Here is a 15,576-nt window from a genome sequence, read left to right as displayed (position 1 = left end):
CTCATTCATGTGTGGGCGCACGTACGCACGCACGCACGCACGCAAGCACGCAAGCACACACAAAATTATATGGCATTGTTAAAATTATTATTGAAGCACAGCTGTGTGAGAGGACTCAAACCAGCACTTGCACTTTGCATCAACTTCCCCCCTCTCTTTCTCTCTTTTCTCCTCTCTCTCACACACACATGCACATTCTTGCATCATTGATCATTGTTTCACCGCACAGTGAAGGTTGCTCAGAGGGTCAAATGCTGCTACAGCTTTGTAGTGTGTGTGTGTGTGTATGTGTGTGTGTGTGTGCGTGCGTGTGTGTGTGCGTGTGTGAGTGCTTGTGTGTGTGTGTGTGTGTGTGTGTGTGTGTGTGTGCTTGTGTGTGTGTGTGTGTGTGTGTGTGTGTGTGTGTGTGTGTGTGTGTGTGTGTGTGTGTGTGTGTGTGTGTGTGTGTGTGTGTGTGTGTGCATGTGCGTACGTGTGTCCATGTGTGCGTGCGTGTGTGCCTGCATGCCTGCATGTGTGTCAGTGTGTGTCAGTGTGTGTGCGTGTGCATTGTATACCCATTCGTTGTTTTGGGTGCCACCGTTGGGTCATTCCATAGAAAGAGGTTAATAATTCTCCACCATTAAATTCTCCAGGCCTTTCAGCCTTTCACTGGATGATGAACCACTCAAACGATTTTGGAGACACTAAGTAGTTTTTAATTTCTTTGGCCGCCCAAAGACTTGGAATAGGTCAACTTTCGAGCAACTGAGAGATGGCTTGCTCTCAACCCATTAAGACTTAACAGGTCAACTTTTTAAAAACAGAATTGTCAATGCTTCAGCCCTGGTCGTAGCTCAAACAGATAGGGCACTGACTGCTACACCGGATTCGATTCCAACCCGAGGTCATTTCACGATCCTCCCCTGTCTCCTTTCAAACTGTCCTATCCAATAAAGGCAAGAAAAGCCCCTAAAAATGATATACTGTATATAAATTATTATTAACACTGTCAACAAACAAGAATTGATGCTGAAGCCGGTCTCAAACGTTGTGTTGCATAAATGTCTCTTCTGGTCTTAGTGCTGATTGTACATGGACGGCAGCAAAGCAAATTCAAAAAGCGGCTCTACGTACATCCACTGACTGTACACCTTCCATACTACTCAAGAACTCTGATGAAAATGGTTCGACATCCAAACGTTAGTCCCTTGACATGTTGTGCATCGATTAAAGCACAAGAAAAGACCAGACATCTGTGTTGCTATGGGTAGTCCCCCTCAGCTTCAAATTCAGGCAGGGCTTTCAGCCTCTTACAAGTTCATAAAACCTTTGACAGACACTATGTTTTAAAATATTGTATTTTCATGTGGTGTTTCTTTAACCAATTACATATACAGTGTGTAAAATGGTTTCGTGGAACTATTTGACACGTTGGCACTCTGGCCATGTTTCCTCTGTTTTATTGAAGACTGGTTTGGTTTGGGATTTAACAATTTCCAAACGGCATACTCCAGGCATTCAGACTGGCCACTGTGAAAATCGCATTACCCGAACAAAAACTTTCTGAGAAAACTGTAGACATTCAAATTAAACCTGACACTTGCAAAAATATCAATAATCTCCGCACCAACCACAATGCGGCAGACGTGTCTTTCTCCCTGTTTTCATTTTACTTTCTTACCCTCTTTCACTGTGTTTCTGACTCAGTGTCACGCAAGCATGCCAAGCGGTTCTGTACCCGCCTCAGCACACACACACACACACACGCACACAACTACACAGACACACACGCACTGTACCCTCTCCTGTTCTCTCTCTCTCTCTCTCTTTCTCTCTCTCTCTCTCTCTCTCTCTCTCTCTCACACACACACACACACACACACACACACACACACACACACACACACACACACACACGCGCGCGCGCGTATGTATGATGGGAACATCCTTGGCAGTGCAGGCTGTAGCAGTCTCTCTCTCTCTTCCACAGCTGGCCTGTTCGGCAGCCCCCCCCCCCTGCAGCAGTGCAGCGCCGCTTTAAAAGAGCCTCCTCTCGCCCATAAACACCCCCCGTCTCTGCCTCTCTGACCCCCAAATGCACACCCTTTACAGTCCCCCATTACACCCCCACATACTATACCCACCAACACTCCCAACCACCTTTTCTGCCTCTACTACCCCCAAATACTTAGTCCACGCCATGCCACCCCCTTGCTCCCCCCCCTCACCCGCGATACTACCACAGCCAGCCCCAGCATTCTTCTTGCCCTCCCCAACACCTGATCCCAGAAGAAGCCCTGTCCCCACTGCATGTCCTCTTCACTCATTCCCCCCAGCCCAAGACATCATATCACAACCACCCCCTTCCCCATTCCCCTCCCTCACAGCCACCACCACCCCCCAACCCACCCGATTCCACCACTTACTGCCTCTCTGACCCCTCACCTACCCAACCCCCACCACCCCCTACAGCCCATACCCACCTACCCACCACTGACCTGGGCTAGTCACTGTTCTGTTCTGTACCGTTCGCTCTGAACAGCTGTGTCTGTGCGTGTGCGCGCACGCGTGTGTGTGTGCGTGCGCGTGTGTGCCTGAGAAATGCCAGAAATGTGCTGTTCCGAGAGGCTCCGCTCCGCTCCACTCCGCTCGGCCCGAACCTGCTTCTCATTAGGAGAACTCTGCTATTCAACCAGAGAGGGCAAGCGTGGAGGAGTGGACAAGCACTCAGCTGTCTGTCTGCCCGTCTGTTCTGTCCTATCTATCCCGTCTGTCAGTCTGTCCTGTTTGTCTGTCTGCCAGAGGGCAAGCATAGATGACACTGTTGTCTGTCTGTCTGTCCTGTCTGTCTATGTCCTATCTAGCCTGTCTGTCAGTCTGTCTATCCTGTCCTATCCCTATTTGTCTGTCTGTCTGTCTGTCAGAGGGCAAGCATAGAGCACAAAAGGAGCATACTGCTGTCTGTCCTGCCTGTCTCTCCTGAAATGGTCATTTACAGAGAGACATCCCAGGTCTTTTCTGTCTGTCCTGAAACGGTCTTGTGCAGAGGCAGATGTAGGGGTAAAATTAGAGGCAGAGGCTCCAGACCTTGCATAAGGCAAGCGTGAAGGAGTCTAGGAGCCTGTCGTCTGTCTCCCAGGTGACATCCCACGGGACATCCCAGGTGTTCAGAGAGCACAGAGGGCAAGTGTGGACGACTCGAGTGGAGGAGCAATGCTGCAATCTGACAGCCCTGTTCAGTCCACCAGTCCATCTGTACTCTCCAGCTGACTGTCTGCTGTATATGGATCTGTCCGTCCGTCTGTCCACCAGTCTGTCCATCTGTCCTTTTATCTATCTGTCCTGTTTGTCTATCTCAGATTGAGACACAGGCATACAGTGGGCATAACTAGGTAAAGGCAGAGGAAGAAGGTGGACGTCCTCAGGTTTGGAAAGGAACCACTCATGTGTTCAAGCCAAGCTTGCTTACTGAACCAGATGATTCTAGGTCGATGGGATGATTAGGGAAATCATCTGTGTCGATAGTGCAGGTGGAGGGAATGCGTGGCAGGACTTTGCATCTGCATATTAGCCTACGCAACATCCATATTTAGCCCAGAGCTGGTGCCAAGGAGCCCTCTCTTGAACCCCTTACCCCATCTGCCCCCATTCTCTCTCTCTCTCCATCTTCCTGACTCTCTCTATCCATCTCTCTCTCTCTTTCTCTTTCCCCCCATCTGCCTAAGTAAGCCCAATATGCACACACACACACACACACACACACACACACACACACACACACACACACACACACACACACACACACACACACACACACACACACACACACACACACACACACACACAATTAAGAACTTTCTGTAGGACTCTAAGTTTGACAACCATGTGATCAAAAATGGATCCATCCTCCTTTCTGCACAACCTCACATACAAGAGATTGCGGCACTATTTGTTTGGACATAACGCTCAACGCTCGATGTGTGTAATAAAACAGACATTTCAACACCTCGATCTCTACTAAAAAAAATCCTTGCTAAACAGACATTTTTTGTTCATCATGTGATGGTTTGAATAAAGCATGCCAATCATTTTTTAACTTGTTTGCCATGATTTAAGAAAATATGTAGAACTAAAAATAGCCCGATCTGTGTTACGAGCAGGACTTGAGTCATCAAGCAGCTATGTTGCCGATTGTGTCACTTCTTCGCTTCGTAGGCCCCGTGGGTTCCAGAGGAACTTGTTGCTGTAGTCAGGAACAGGGGGCAGAATTAGTCAGGAGTGGGGTGCGAGTCATAGGGGTCAGGGGTTTCCCCGCATGGCCCTTCTTGTTTTGATATCCCCCACCTCTGACAAATGAATTGAATCACCATTATTTGACAGCTATTTTTGCAACTCCACTGATAGTGCGTACATTTTTTTTTTTTTAAAAGGGGGACGCTGTGCGTTGTCAGACAACTTTCAGCCATCCTCACAGAGAGGACTTGCTGCATCCTTGTCGTTACAAATTACCCAGTATTCTACACTCACCCTAAGTTTAACGCTAGGAAAGTAACACATAGCAATACATCTCTTAGATCTGTTCAGCCATCCGCACAAAGAAAATTCTAGAATCTCATCAAGGTTCTTAGCCATACACCACAGTCAAATGTGCCACTATTGTGCAACTTCCCACCACAACAGGCAATTGAATCACGGCAGAAGATTGTAGATTACAGTTTTATTTGTCTCTGAATATGAGGAAACCCCCCTCACTCACTCGCTCGCTCCAGCGACTCTAGCAACCAGTCACCACCGGTGCAGAAACAGGCATAATACACGGAATTCCCTAATCTGGAGGGAACGAGGTGCCATGGGGCTGCCTGCGTTTCCTGACAGACGCGGCATGGCACGCTGTACTGTATGGTACTGTACCCGTCGCCAGGGAAACGGACAAGGTGGTACAAAGAGGTCCGTTGTCCCAGGCCCAAAGAGCACGAGGGGTCCTAATTACATTGTACAGGTATGTGTTGGGTCGGGGGACCTTTCACACGACTTTGTCCCGGGCCTGGCCAAAGCCGTCAATGGCCCTGCCCATCAGTATATCTCTGGGGGAAGGGGGAGGGAGGAATGGACGGAGGAATGGTGGGAAGGTGATGCATTCTTTTCGGAGAAATTAATGCAACCTTGGTGGCTCCAGGACCCATCAGCAGGGTGGCATTCATGACTCAGATTGAACAGGAACAAAGGCACTTGACAAAGCCTTTTTTCACTTTGTTTACCGAAGGGAAAAAGGACCATTGAATGGACAAAACGGGACTGACAGTCTGCACTATTAAATCATCTTAGTCATGACTCATGATGCATTTCCTGTGCAGTCGGTGGAGTGGAGACAGTTGAAATTTGTCCTTGAGAGTGTGTGCCTCATTTCCGCCCCACCTCATACCCTCACACCAGAAATGGAGTTCAGACATGGAAAAACATAAAACTAAGAGTTTACCGTACTTGAAAGCAACAGTGAGGAAAAAGTCCAGTCTCTATCTGTACGGACAGCATGGGTGAATGAGAATCGCCACAGCTGCTGAATACATAAAAGAAGTCGCCCACACCACAACATGCCATCAGGTCTAACTACCCGTAACCCACAAAGTCACAGCGTCTTCACACACAGCTACGCTTGCTGATATCTGAACAAAGATTACACATGCATTGAAAATACATAGTATACACAACTCATCCACATAGAGGCTCAGGCTATCATAAAGTTCTATAGGTTTGGTGTCAGAGGTGTACTCAGTCCACTCAGATCAACTCTGTTATCAAACTATGAAAGTGAAAAAAAAATCTTGATCAAGGCACCCCATCCACGGTAGTTAAAATGTCTTACAGACAAGAAAAGTGTTTGCACCTCAATCTCCTGCTATTCTGGAGTCATTGTAGAATTTAGAATTACTACAACTTTGAAAAGTTCTATGGCCACTATGAATAAGGTCAGTTTGCTTTGTGGTTCCTGTAAAGCCCTGGTGGTCCCAAAGCAGTTGCCTGTGTTGTCTTTGGTCAAGCTATACCTCTGTATGCACCACCACGAGTGAAATAGATTCATTTCAAATTCACTGTGGGATACATTATACATTCTGTGCAGAGTCATCCCGAAATCCAAACAGCTATACATATTTTTCCACACATCACCCGCTGAATATATGTATTTTCTTTAATAATTCACTGTTGGTGGCCTGGGCTGCTCGAATGAATGATTGACCACCGAATAGCGTGTTATCTCTCGCCCAATGCGTTCATTTAAATCACAGAGGATGTAGACGTGTGCTGTTTTGATACCTTGTGGCGGGTTGTTTTCAGCAGGACCTACGTATACCTTCAGGGCTGATGTGTGTCAGGGGGGGCTTCTTTGTGTGTGTGTGTGTGTGTGTGTGTGTGTGTGTGTGTGTGTGTGTGTGTGTGTGTGTGTGTGTGTGTGTGTGTGTGTGTGTGTGTGTGTGTGTGTGTGCGTGTGTGTGTGTGCATGTACAGACGTGTGTGAAGTGTGTAGTAGTCTGTAGTGTGTGTGTGCACGCGCCGCATGCAGTGTGTGCGTGTGTGTGTGTGTTTGCGTGCACCTGCGTGTGCGTACATGTGTGTGCGTGTGTGTGTGTGCGCGTGTGTGTGCGCCTGCGTGTGCGTACATATGTGTGTGTGTGTGTGTGTGTGTGTGTGTGTGTGTGTGTGTGTGTGTGTGTGTGTGTGTGTGTGTGTGTGTGTGTGTGTGTGTGTGTGTTTGTGTGTCTGCTGGCCAACAACTCTGCACGGGAACCCTGAGGAGCCACTTGGCAGATTTATTACCCGACAGTTTAAGACTTTAACAAAGAGGGCAGACCACCTGCCAAAATAAGGCCTGCCTGACCGCCCGCCCGCCTAGCTGCCCGCCTGCTACCGCTGCAGTCCAACAAAGTGCATAACGCTTTCTCAAGTGGTGCCATACCCTCTCGCTTGCTCCCTCTCTCTCTCCGCTGGTCCAGTATTCTCTGAAATACACTCTCTCTCTCTCTCCCTCCCTCTGCTGGAAAATACTCTCTTGCTCCCTCTCTCTCAGGTGCTGGAATACACACTCTCACTACTTCTTTTCCTCTGCCGGAGTACTCTCTCTCTCTTTCTCTCTGTCAGGACTGCGATTCACTCTCTCGCTCCTCTTCTCTCTGTGCTGGAAAACACTCTATCCTGTCTTCCCTCAATGCTGAAATCTCTCTCTCTCTCTCTCTCTCTCTCTCTCTCTCTCTCTCTCTCTCTCTCTCTCTCTCTCTCTCTCTCTCTCTCTCTCTCTCTCGTATACTCTCTTGTCCCCCCTCTCTCTCACTGCTGGAATTCACCTTCTTTCTCCCATCTCTGTGCTGGAAAACACACTCTCTCTCTCCTCTGTCCCTCAAGTGCTGGAATACATCTCCCTCTCTCTGTGTTCTGGCATGCACTCTCTCACTCCATCTCTGACGTTCCAGTGTCCTCCAGAATACCTTGCCTTTTGCCAGCAGCAAGGTTAAGACAACAGTTCATAGGGAACTAATATTTTATTAGTCCAAAAGCCTGATTTTTCAAGAATGACAGTGAATGCACTCCTCCACCCCCACCCCCTTTGTCCCCCAACAAAAAAAAATGTGATATAAAATTCCCATCTGGAGAAAATGGACGGGTGGCCAAGACCAGGATGCCTGAACTACCTTGTTATATAATTTAAAAAGATTATAAAAATGTGCTGAAATTGTAAGAAATAAATGGGAACATCCCCCATAAAACACAGCCGAATCCCATAAGCCTTCCACAATATACAGGAAAGCTGCTGTGGCTTAGTCACCCCCGTTGACCTCCGCATACATCACAAGCTGCACCTTGAAATTTCAATATGACACAGGATCAGCAACCACTTATGTAAGGCTTACAAGCAGAGGCGCACATCTGACGAAAAAGGAAATCGTCATCATCCTTGTAAAACAACCCCCCATAAAAACAGGACTGTTTTTTTATAAAAGGTCATTACTAGAGAAGATAGTAGGGAAGTTCTGAATTGCATTGTTGCATACTTTCAATTTGAGTTTTTTTTTCTACATTTTCAATCCAGTTTCTCAAAGTTTTAGTAGTTTTGTTTTGAACCACCAACGGCATAACTGTGGTGTACCTGTACCAGTGGGGTTTCTGAAAAATAATAGCAGTTTCTCTAAGTTTTATGATTTGTTTATATGTAGTCAGAGTGATGTCTCAGGAAAGCAATACTTCATCATCATCAATGTCCCCAGAATGTAATTCTTTTTAAATGGGGCCCTTCAATCCGAGACCCCTTGTCTGGCCAACAGTGGATGGGAGACAAGACGAGAGTTGTTGCCAATGGCAACATGGCCGTGGCCATAATTCACCAAAGCAAATTCAACACAGCGGTGGAGGTGATGGCGGTGATGGCAGAGCTCACCATGACGATGACAAAAGGCCCCAGGGCCGGAGTGCAGTACAAGGGTCATTCTACGATTCGTGTGCGCTTAGGTCCGTGGACTTTATTTGCCAATTCCACTAACTGCATCCAATGATGTTTTGGACATTAGCACACATTTATCTGTCATATAATACAAACAGTCAAGACATAACATTATTTCCCTCAGCAAGAATGAATAGTTAATACTGGTTTTGAGCGTTTTCATGCCATCCTGTTTTCCAAATGTCAGATTCAGTCTTCATATTAGCATGTAAAGAAACTTGTTTTGCCCAAGACGATTGCAAATGTTGATTCACAGTCATCATCACAATATGACAAAACAGTCAGAAAGACCATTGTGCTTTCCATTATACATGAAATTTGCCATTTTGTGTGTGTCCACGAAAACTGTGTTAACCGTGTCACCGTCTGAAACCCCCTCCATAAATCAGTAAGGGTTTGGTCTTAGGCCATATGAATATCATCATGTGATGTCATATCCTCTTTGGCAGGATAAGAGAAAACTTTTTGGTAAGTTTTGAGCTCCATTCTTCCATAATTTAATACATTCTTTTTCATGTTCCCATAGCGGGAAAATTGCCTGTCAATTGTGTTATCAACATATTCATAAGAATCTGAATTAGAAATCACATGTAGAAAAACACAGATAAAGCATACAAATACATGAATTGATTAAGGTTCTGAGGTCCTCAGTTAGCACAACACCATGAAAATGGCTGAAATGCCAAGCCGTGTTACCGTCAATGGTGTTACGCATCAGCTATGACAGTTGAGGAGGACTATGTTTTTGCCAATTTATCGCCATATTGATAGACAAACAAACAAAATAATTTGTGTTCTAGGGAGATGGGTTTGTCTGCTCTGTTTTTTTCTCCTAAAAAAGTGCAGACTTGTTCCCCTGCACTGTTGACCGTAACACAGTTGAGTAACACGGTTGACTGTTTTGAAAGTGTTTTTGTGCTATTGATCCCTTATGTGTTGGACAAATCCTATGAACAGACACTAGGGATTATCTCTGGAGAGGGAAGTCTTGTATAAGTGACTAAATTAAAATCAGACGTAACAGGGATTTACATGTATAATGAAAATGTGTCAGTCTGTATCACAGTGAATCATAAAATCCTACTTCTGAAGCTCAACAATCACATTTTCTATATCAGTTGCACAGATTAATGACAACATTATTGGTAAGGGACATAAGCACTTTCAAACGTATGTTGTTTCAACTCTGTAGTATTTTTATATATGTTTGAAATGACATAGTATTTGTCCATAACACTGTTGACAAAATAAGCTTTCATAAGAGTATTTATCAGATGATGTAAGATTAAGCTTGTCAATTTGTTTGTTTGGAAACTTAAATGTATACACTATGGAAACATGTAGGTAATTAAATTAAATTAAATTAAAAAAAATAGTGATAATTGACATTTTGCGTTTGCCAAAAGTGCACTGGAAACGTAGAATGACCCACAACATGTCATCACACACACACACACACACACACACACACACACACACACACACACACACACACACACACACACACACACACACACACACACACATAAGCACATACACACACATAGACAAGCACACACAGACAAGCTCATACACACACAGACACACACGTACGCACACACAGAGACAGGCACACACACACACACATACACACACACACGCACGCACACACGCACGCACCCCCGCCCCCCACCAACACACACACACACAAAGACACACACAGACACAAACCGACAGACGCACACACACAAACCGTTGAGGGACCAGCCTGCGGTAGTGCTGTACTTGGCTGACCCCTCTGTGAGCCTGTTGTGTGTGCTGTGTGCTGCTTCCAAGTCTGGACCTGATCTTTCTTACAGCAAAGCCAGCAGGGCTTACAGTGCAGCACATACATCGTCAGCAGCATTCACCATGGGAGTCCTAACACAGCTTGCATCCTCACCCGCCCCGCTCCTTGTGGTGTGTGCGTGTGCGTGTGTGTGTGTGTGTGTCTGTCTGTCTATCTGTCTGTCTGCGTATCTGTGTCTGCGTGCATGCATGAGTGTGTGTGTGTGTGTGTGTGTGTGTGTGTGTGTGTGTGTGTGTGTGTGTGTGTGTGTGTGTGTGTGCGCGCGCGCGCGCACGCGCATGCATGTGTGTGTGTGTGTCTGTGTGTTTGAGTGCATGTGTATATACAATTCTGTGTATGTGTTTCTCTGTGTGCGCTAGACATTTCAACTGTACTGCCAGAAAGTTACTGTACAAACCGTTGAATGTGTGCACACCAGAGAAATCCTAATACAGCTCCCCTCACCATGGGAGCACTAACATGGGCTATATCATCACCCTGACTGGGGGAGACCAAACACGGCTTACATTCTCACTCCCGACCCCCTCATTCTCTGCGCCGTTAGACATTTCAACAGTGCTGCCAGTAAGTTACTGTAAAAACCTTTGAAAACGTCCAACAGTGTTCACAGGAGAAGTCCTTACACAGTTGGCTAGCTCCACACCATGGGAGCATTAACATGGGCCTATTATCACCCTGCCAGGGAGGAGACCTAACACAGCTTACGCACATCCTCCACACACACAGACACACTGGAGAGATCCCAAGCCTTAACACAGTTCATGGGTGCAAGTCAAAACTATGCCATCCCATCCTGAAATGTAAGGCAAGACATCAATGATGATCAAAGTTTTTACTCAATAACTTACAAAAACACATGACGACGTTGAATGATGGAAAAGCTTTCCAAAAGTCGCTTTGCACTGGATGACAGTGGAGAGAGGTAAGGATCAGGAAAGGATGCGAGAAAGTGGTTTGACTTGCACTGCACATCATCAGCTCCACATCATGGGAGCCCTTATATCAACTCCCACCCTTTACACCAGAAAAGCCCTTACACAGTTCACAATCAGCCAAAGCAAGACACAGGTGCAAAGCAAGCGAAGCAAGACACAGGTGCAAAGCAAGCCACAGGTGCAGAGTGCAGAGTGCATAGTTCATATCACTACCCAGCACTATGTACACCAGAAAAGCACTTAGACCGTTAACATCAGCCATGCTTCTGACACTGCCCACAGGTGAGCAAAGCGAGACTCATATGCAGACAGCACACAATTCACCCAATCCCCGCCCCTCCCCACTACATCAGAAAAGCTCTTACACAGTTCACATCAGCAGCTGCCGCAATCCGACTTAACTTCTGACATGGCCCGTAAGTGAGCGGAGCACGACACAGACGCAGAACCAGATGTTGAAAATTTACCCTGCGGCCAGCTCTGGCTCTATGCATCAAAATGAAAACATTTATGTTTTGAAAAATTGAACACGGTCCATGATAAATCAAATAAACTACAGTATATATTACAAGGAGTGCTGTCTACTACTGTACTGTTCTGCAAGGCTGTTGTGGCCTGAGAGAGTGAGAGTGTGGTGAAGGGTGAAGTTCAAAGAGTGAGGTGAACGTGAAGTCAGTTGTTGTATTGTATTGCTGGTCATGTTAAGTGTGGTGGTGTAACTCAATGCTGCAGTTTCTAATAAAGCGAGAACTTGGTGCAAGGGTTTCCAAACCTGAATTTTACACTTTCAGGCAATTACACAGACATCAAACAGGTGACATATTTCCATAACATTGGCTCAATGTGTGCTTTCTGAATGCAAACATCATGAAAGATATACTCCAGTCCTCAAGACACTTTTTGATTAAGTTAAGAAACGTTATTTCCTTTCATGTATTAATTTGACAATGTTTGTTCTGTCTCTGTAATCCATGCTATTGGGGTACTTTTACACAACTATATATTCTGTGGAATTCCTCAAAGAAAAACAGAAAAACAGTCTGAACAACCTATAGTAGACAGAAAAACTGCCCGAAGGACACACCTCAGTCTCTGCCGTAATACTTTTACTCATCAAGTCTCTCAACTCTGGCCTACAAGTACGTATGGGTGCTTCTCCTGCAATTAAAGGTTAAAGCTTTTCTACTGCAGCCTGTGAGTGTGAGTGCTCTTCACCTATATATGCAACTCCTGCAATAAGAGGATAAACTGGTCTGACATGCTGAATTGACGTCCATAGTCTCTCTCTCTCTCTCTCTCTCTCTCTCTCTCTCTCTCTCTCTCTCTCTCTCTCTCTCTCTCTCTGTCTCTCTCTCTCTCTCTTTCTCTGTGACCTGTGATTCACCTGATAATTTCCAAATACCTGAACCTTGAAACGAGGTGCTCTGTTTTGATAATTTGAGTCACCTTTGAGTTCCATCACCAGAGATGTGCAAAATGCATGCATCAGCAAGCCCAGAGATTTGATTAGAAATTCACTCTCTCGTCCTTTTTCTGTGACTGACCACTATTTCGAGAACCACTAGAAATTAAGTGTGAATCATCAGACCTATAGTGGACAATTAGTAGACACACCCACACACAGGATTTTTTTGCTACTGTTTTTTTTCATAAACTCATGTCACTTTACAACTCCAAGTTGTACCCACACCAATTTCTAAGCAAAAAAAACCCAGTAAGTCCACTGCATAGTATTCCCTCCTGATCTTATTTAACATCATTAGGCTGGGGGTGCTGTGGCCCACTGCACTAATGCAGCATACCATAAATGACCATAATGTCCATGAGGATCCGGGTTCGAATCCAGCCTGGGTCAATATCCAACACTCCCTCCATCACTCTCTCCCACTCTCTTCCAGTCAATTCTTCATTATCCAATCAATAAAGGAAAAAAGTCCAAAACTATTACAAAACAAAGATTAAACAACATTAACCTATAAACCACGATGTCTTAAGCAGGCACATGGGTTTTGGCAACAAGTGGGAACCTGTAGTAGACTTGTTTGGCCAATTGCCTTTCCCTCCCATGTACAACTGTAGGCCTATGTTCTTATCAGTTGGGAAGGCTGTACAAAACAATTTCATAACTGAGTAGCTAATAACTTAAAAATCCATCTCCGCTTCAGTTAATCAAGCAATCAAGCCTTTTCCCCAATGCCTTTACCATGCACCCCCCATTGCACGCCTAATGGCTCTACCATATAACTTTTCCCGTTTATTTTCAAACACAATGGCCTCCCCTTTTCCTCTATGCCATTGTCTTAAGGCTGTTATCCTTGCTTGTAGAGGTTGACATACATTTTCAAGTTGATGATGGGGGCTAACGGTAGGGAGGGGGTCTGGGGCAAGGTGGGATGGGGTAGGGGGCACTGGGGTGGTTAGTGGGGGCCAAGGAGTCCGGAGTCCGGAGGCCGGAGGGGAGGGGGAAGGAATCTTTATACACAGGTAGCCAGCGTGTCACGTTCCTCTGACCTCCGCCGGAGCGGCAGAACAATTGCAGGGTGCCTTCTGCCCCTCCGTCCGCTTCCTGCCACTGTCTTTCCCACGCTCGGCCCCGCACCGCCGACGGACAGTGAAGGAAATCTACTTGGAAACAACTCGGAGACAAAAGCCTGAAGACTGGCTGGACGCCGGGCTGGGCCACCGTGTGTAGTTTGGGGGTGGGGGGGGGGGGATTGGGGGATAGGCAACATTTCCTCTGTTTGGATCTGACAGAGTCTGATGTTTATTTGGCCAAGGAAAGGAAGACATATATCTGTGGTGTGCACAAGGCGCAGCACAATGCCGAGACACATCCACCTTCTCTACACCCCATCATGTTGTTTTGTATGGGAGAGGCTTCCAGCTGATTGTGTGGCTCAGAGACAACAATGTATTCCCCACAGTTTGAAAAAACATGTATCACTAGAGGGGGATGTAATGGGGATAAATTTGACAAAATTATGTTAAAGGTGAAAAAGGCCACAGTTGAACACCTTAGTGTAACTATTTTTCCCAGTTATCAAAAGTCCATGCATTAACCAAATGTCATTAGGCTGGTTCTCTGGTGATGGAGTCGGGTAGTTATTAGGCGTTATTAGTCACAATGTGTTCATCTGCTGTATCAATGTACCTGATCAATAAGTTCCTTACTGTCAGTAATACTATGTCAATAAGGCTGATTGGATTGATTGGGGGGGAAAAAACTGAAAGTTTCCACTGTGCGGTGGCTTAAGAGAGTGCTCTTCACGTTCTGCTTGTCCCCTGAAGAACAAGAATGCAATGGGAGTCCTATTCAAAATTCTTATACCAAGGGGTATTAATTAAAGTACCATAAACAAATATCCTACACAAATTGACAAGACACAATTACATAGCCAAGACCACAAAGTAGTCACAAAGAGCCTCATTAATTGACCCTATTCAATTTGACAACTTAAGTCCTTATACGCACCTCGCATGCCCCTCTTCCTACCTACAAGATGATGAAAACAGCATCCCACTTGAAAACAACAGGCTATTTACAAGTAATTAGTCTACAGTACACGTTAATTACCATGCGTCAACTCTGTTATCCAGCTACCGTCAGTGATCAAACACCGTCAGTCCACTCTTCAAACAACACTGTCGGACAGTGTATAGAAGATAAAACAATCACACACCAAACAAAATCAACATTTAAAAAGTGATCAAAAAATCACAATTCCATTTGTTTCATTATATTTGCGAGCTTCACACTCACCGCTGAGGCAAATTAAGCAGGGGAGAAGGAATGACAGCTTAGCGCAACCGATGGGGGTCATTCTGATGGATCCGAGAATTCCTCCAGTAAAGTCCGAGGTGCAACAAATGAAAGCCAGGCGCTCAGACACAAGACGCTTTCTATATCCCAACAATTCCCAAAGTTACTTCTTTGCAGATGAGTCGAAACGATATTTATTCTCTTCCTTTTCAATCAAAGTAACAGGGCTATCCACGCACTCAGCGAATGCCTCCCATGACGTGTGAAAGAGTCCCCCTCTTAAAATTGAGCGTTCCTTGGATTCTGTGAATTCTCCAAAAAAAGACGATAACAGAATCAAGCCGGTCCCTCGGGCAGGTGCTGCCTCCCCGGGACTGGGCGCGAGGAATTTTAACAAGAGCCTCACCAAACGCCGGGAATAACGACGTTTTGTTGTTCTCGTTGTTGTAAACTCAAAAGAGTAAAAATTCCTTCATTGTGGAGAAAAAACGTGCTCCAAGCGGGAAATCTCTCTCATTCAGCGCTCACTCAGAGTCAAAATTGCCTAGGGAACTTACGTGCCTCCTCTGCTGAGCTCGCGCAC

At 45.7% G+C, this 15,576-nt stretch overlaps 1 protein-coding gene across 1 annotated transcript in view; it reads right to left on the bottom strand.

Moving 5' to 3' along the window:
• Window positions 1-15,576, bottom strand: part of kdrl (kinase insert domain receptor like) — a 109,507-nt gene extending 93,931 nt beyond the window's left edge. Inside the window, exon 1 of the mRNA XM_063189856.1 lies at window positions 14,994-15,576. Within this exon, the coding sequence (XP_063045926.1) occupies window positions 14,994-15,054 (61 nt within the window). The 5' untranslated portion in view covers window positions 15,055-15,576. The remainder of the gene's footprint in view (window positions 1-14,993) is intronic.

This window comes from Engraulis encrasicolus, chromosome 23, assembly GCF_034702125.1.
Source record: "Engraulis encrasicolus isolate BLACKSEA-1 chromosome 23, IST_EnEncr_1.0, whole genome shotgun sequence".
Lineage (NCBI taxonomy): Eukaryota > Metazoa > Chordata > Actinopteri > Clupeiformes > Engraulidae > Engraulis > Engraulis encrasicolus.
The sequence above is the reverse complement of the archived record's forward strand: the minus strand, read 5'-3'. Positions and strand labels throughout refer to the sequence as shown.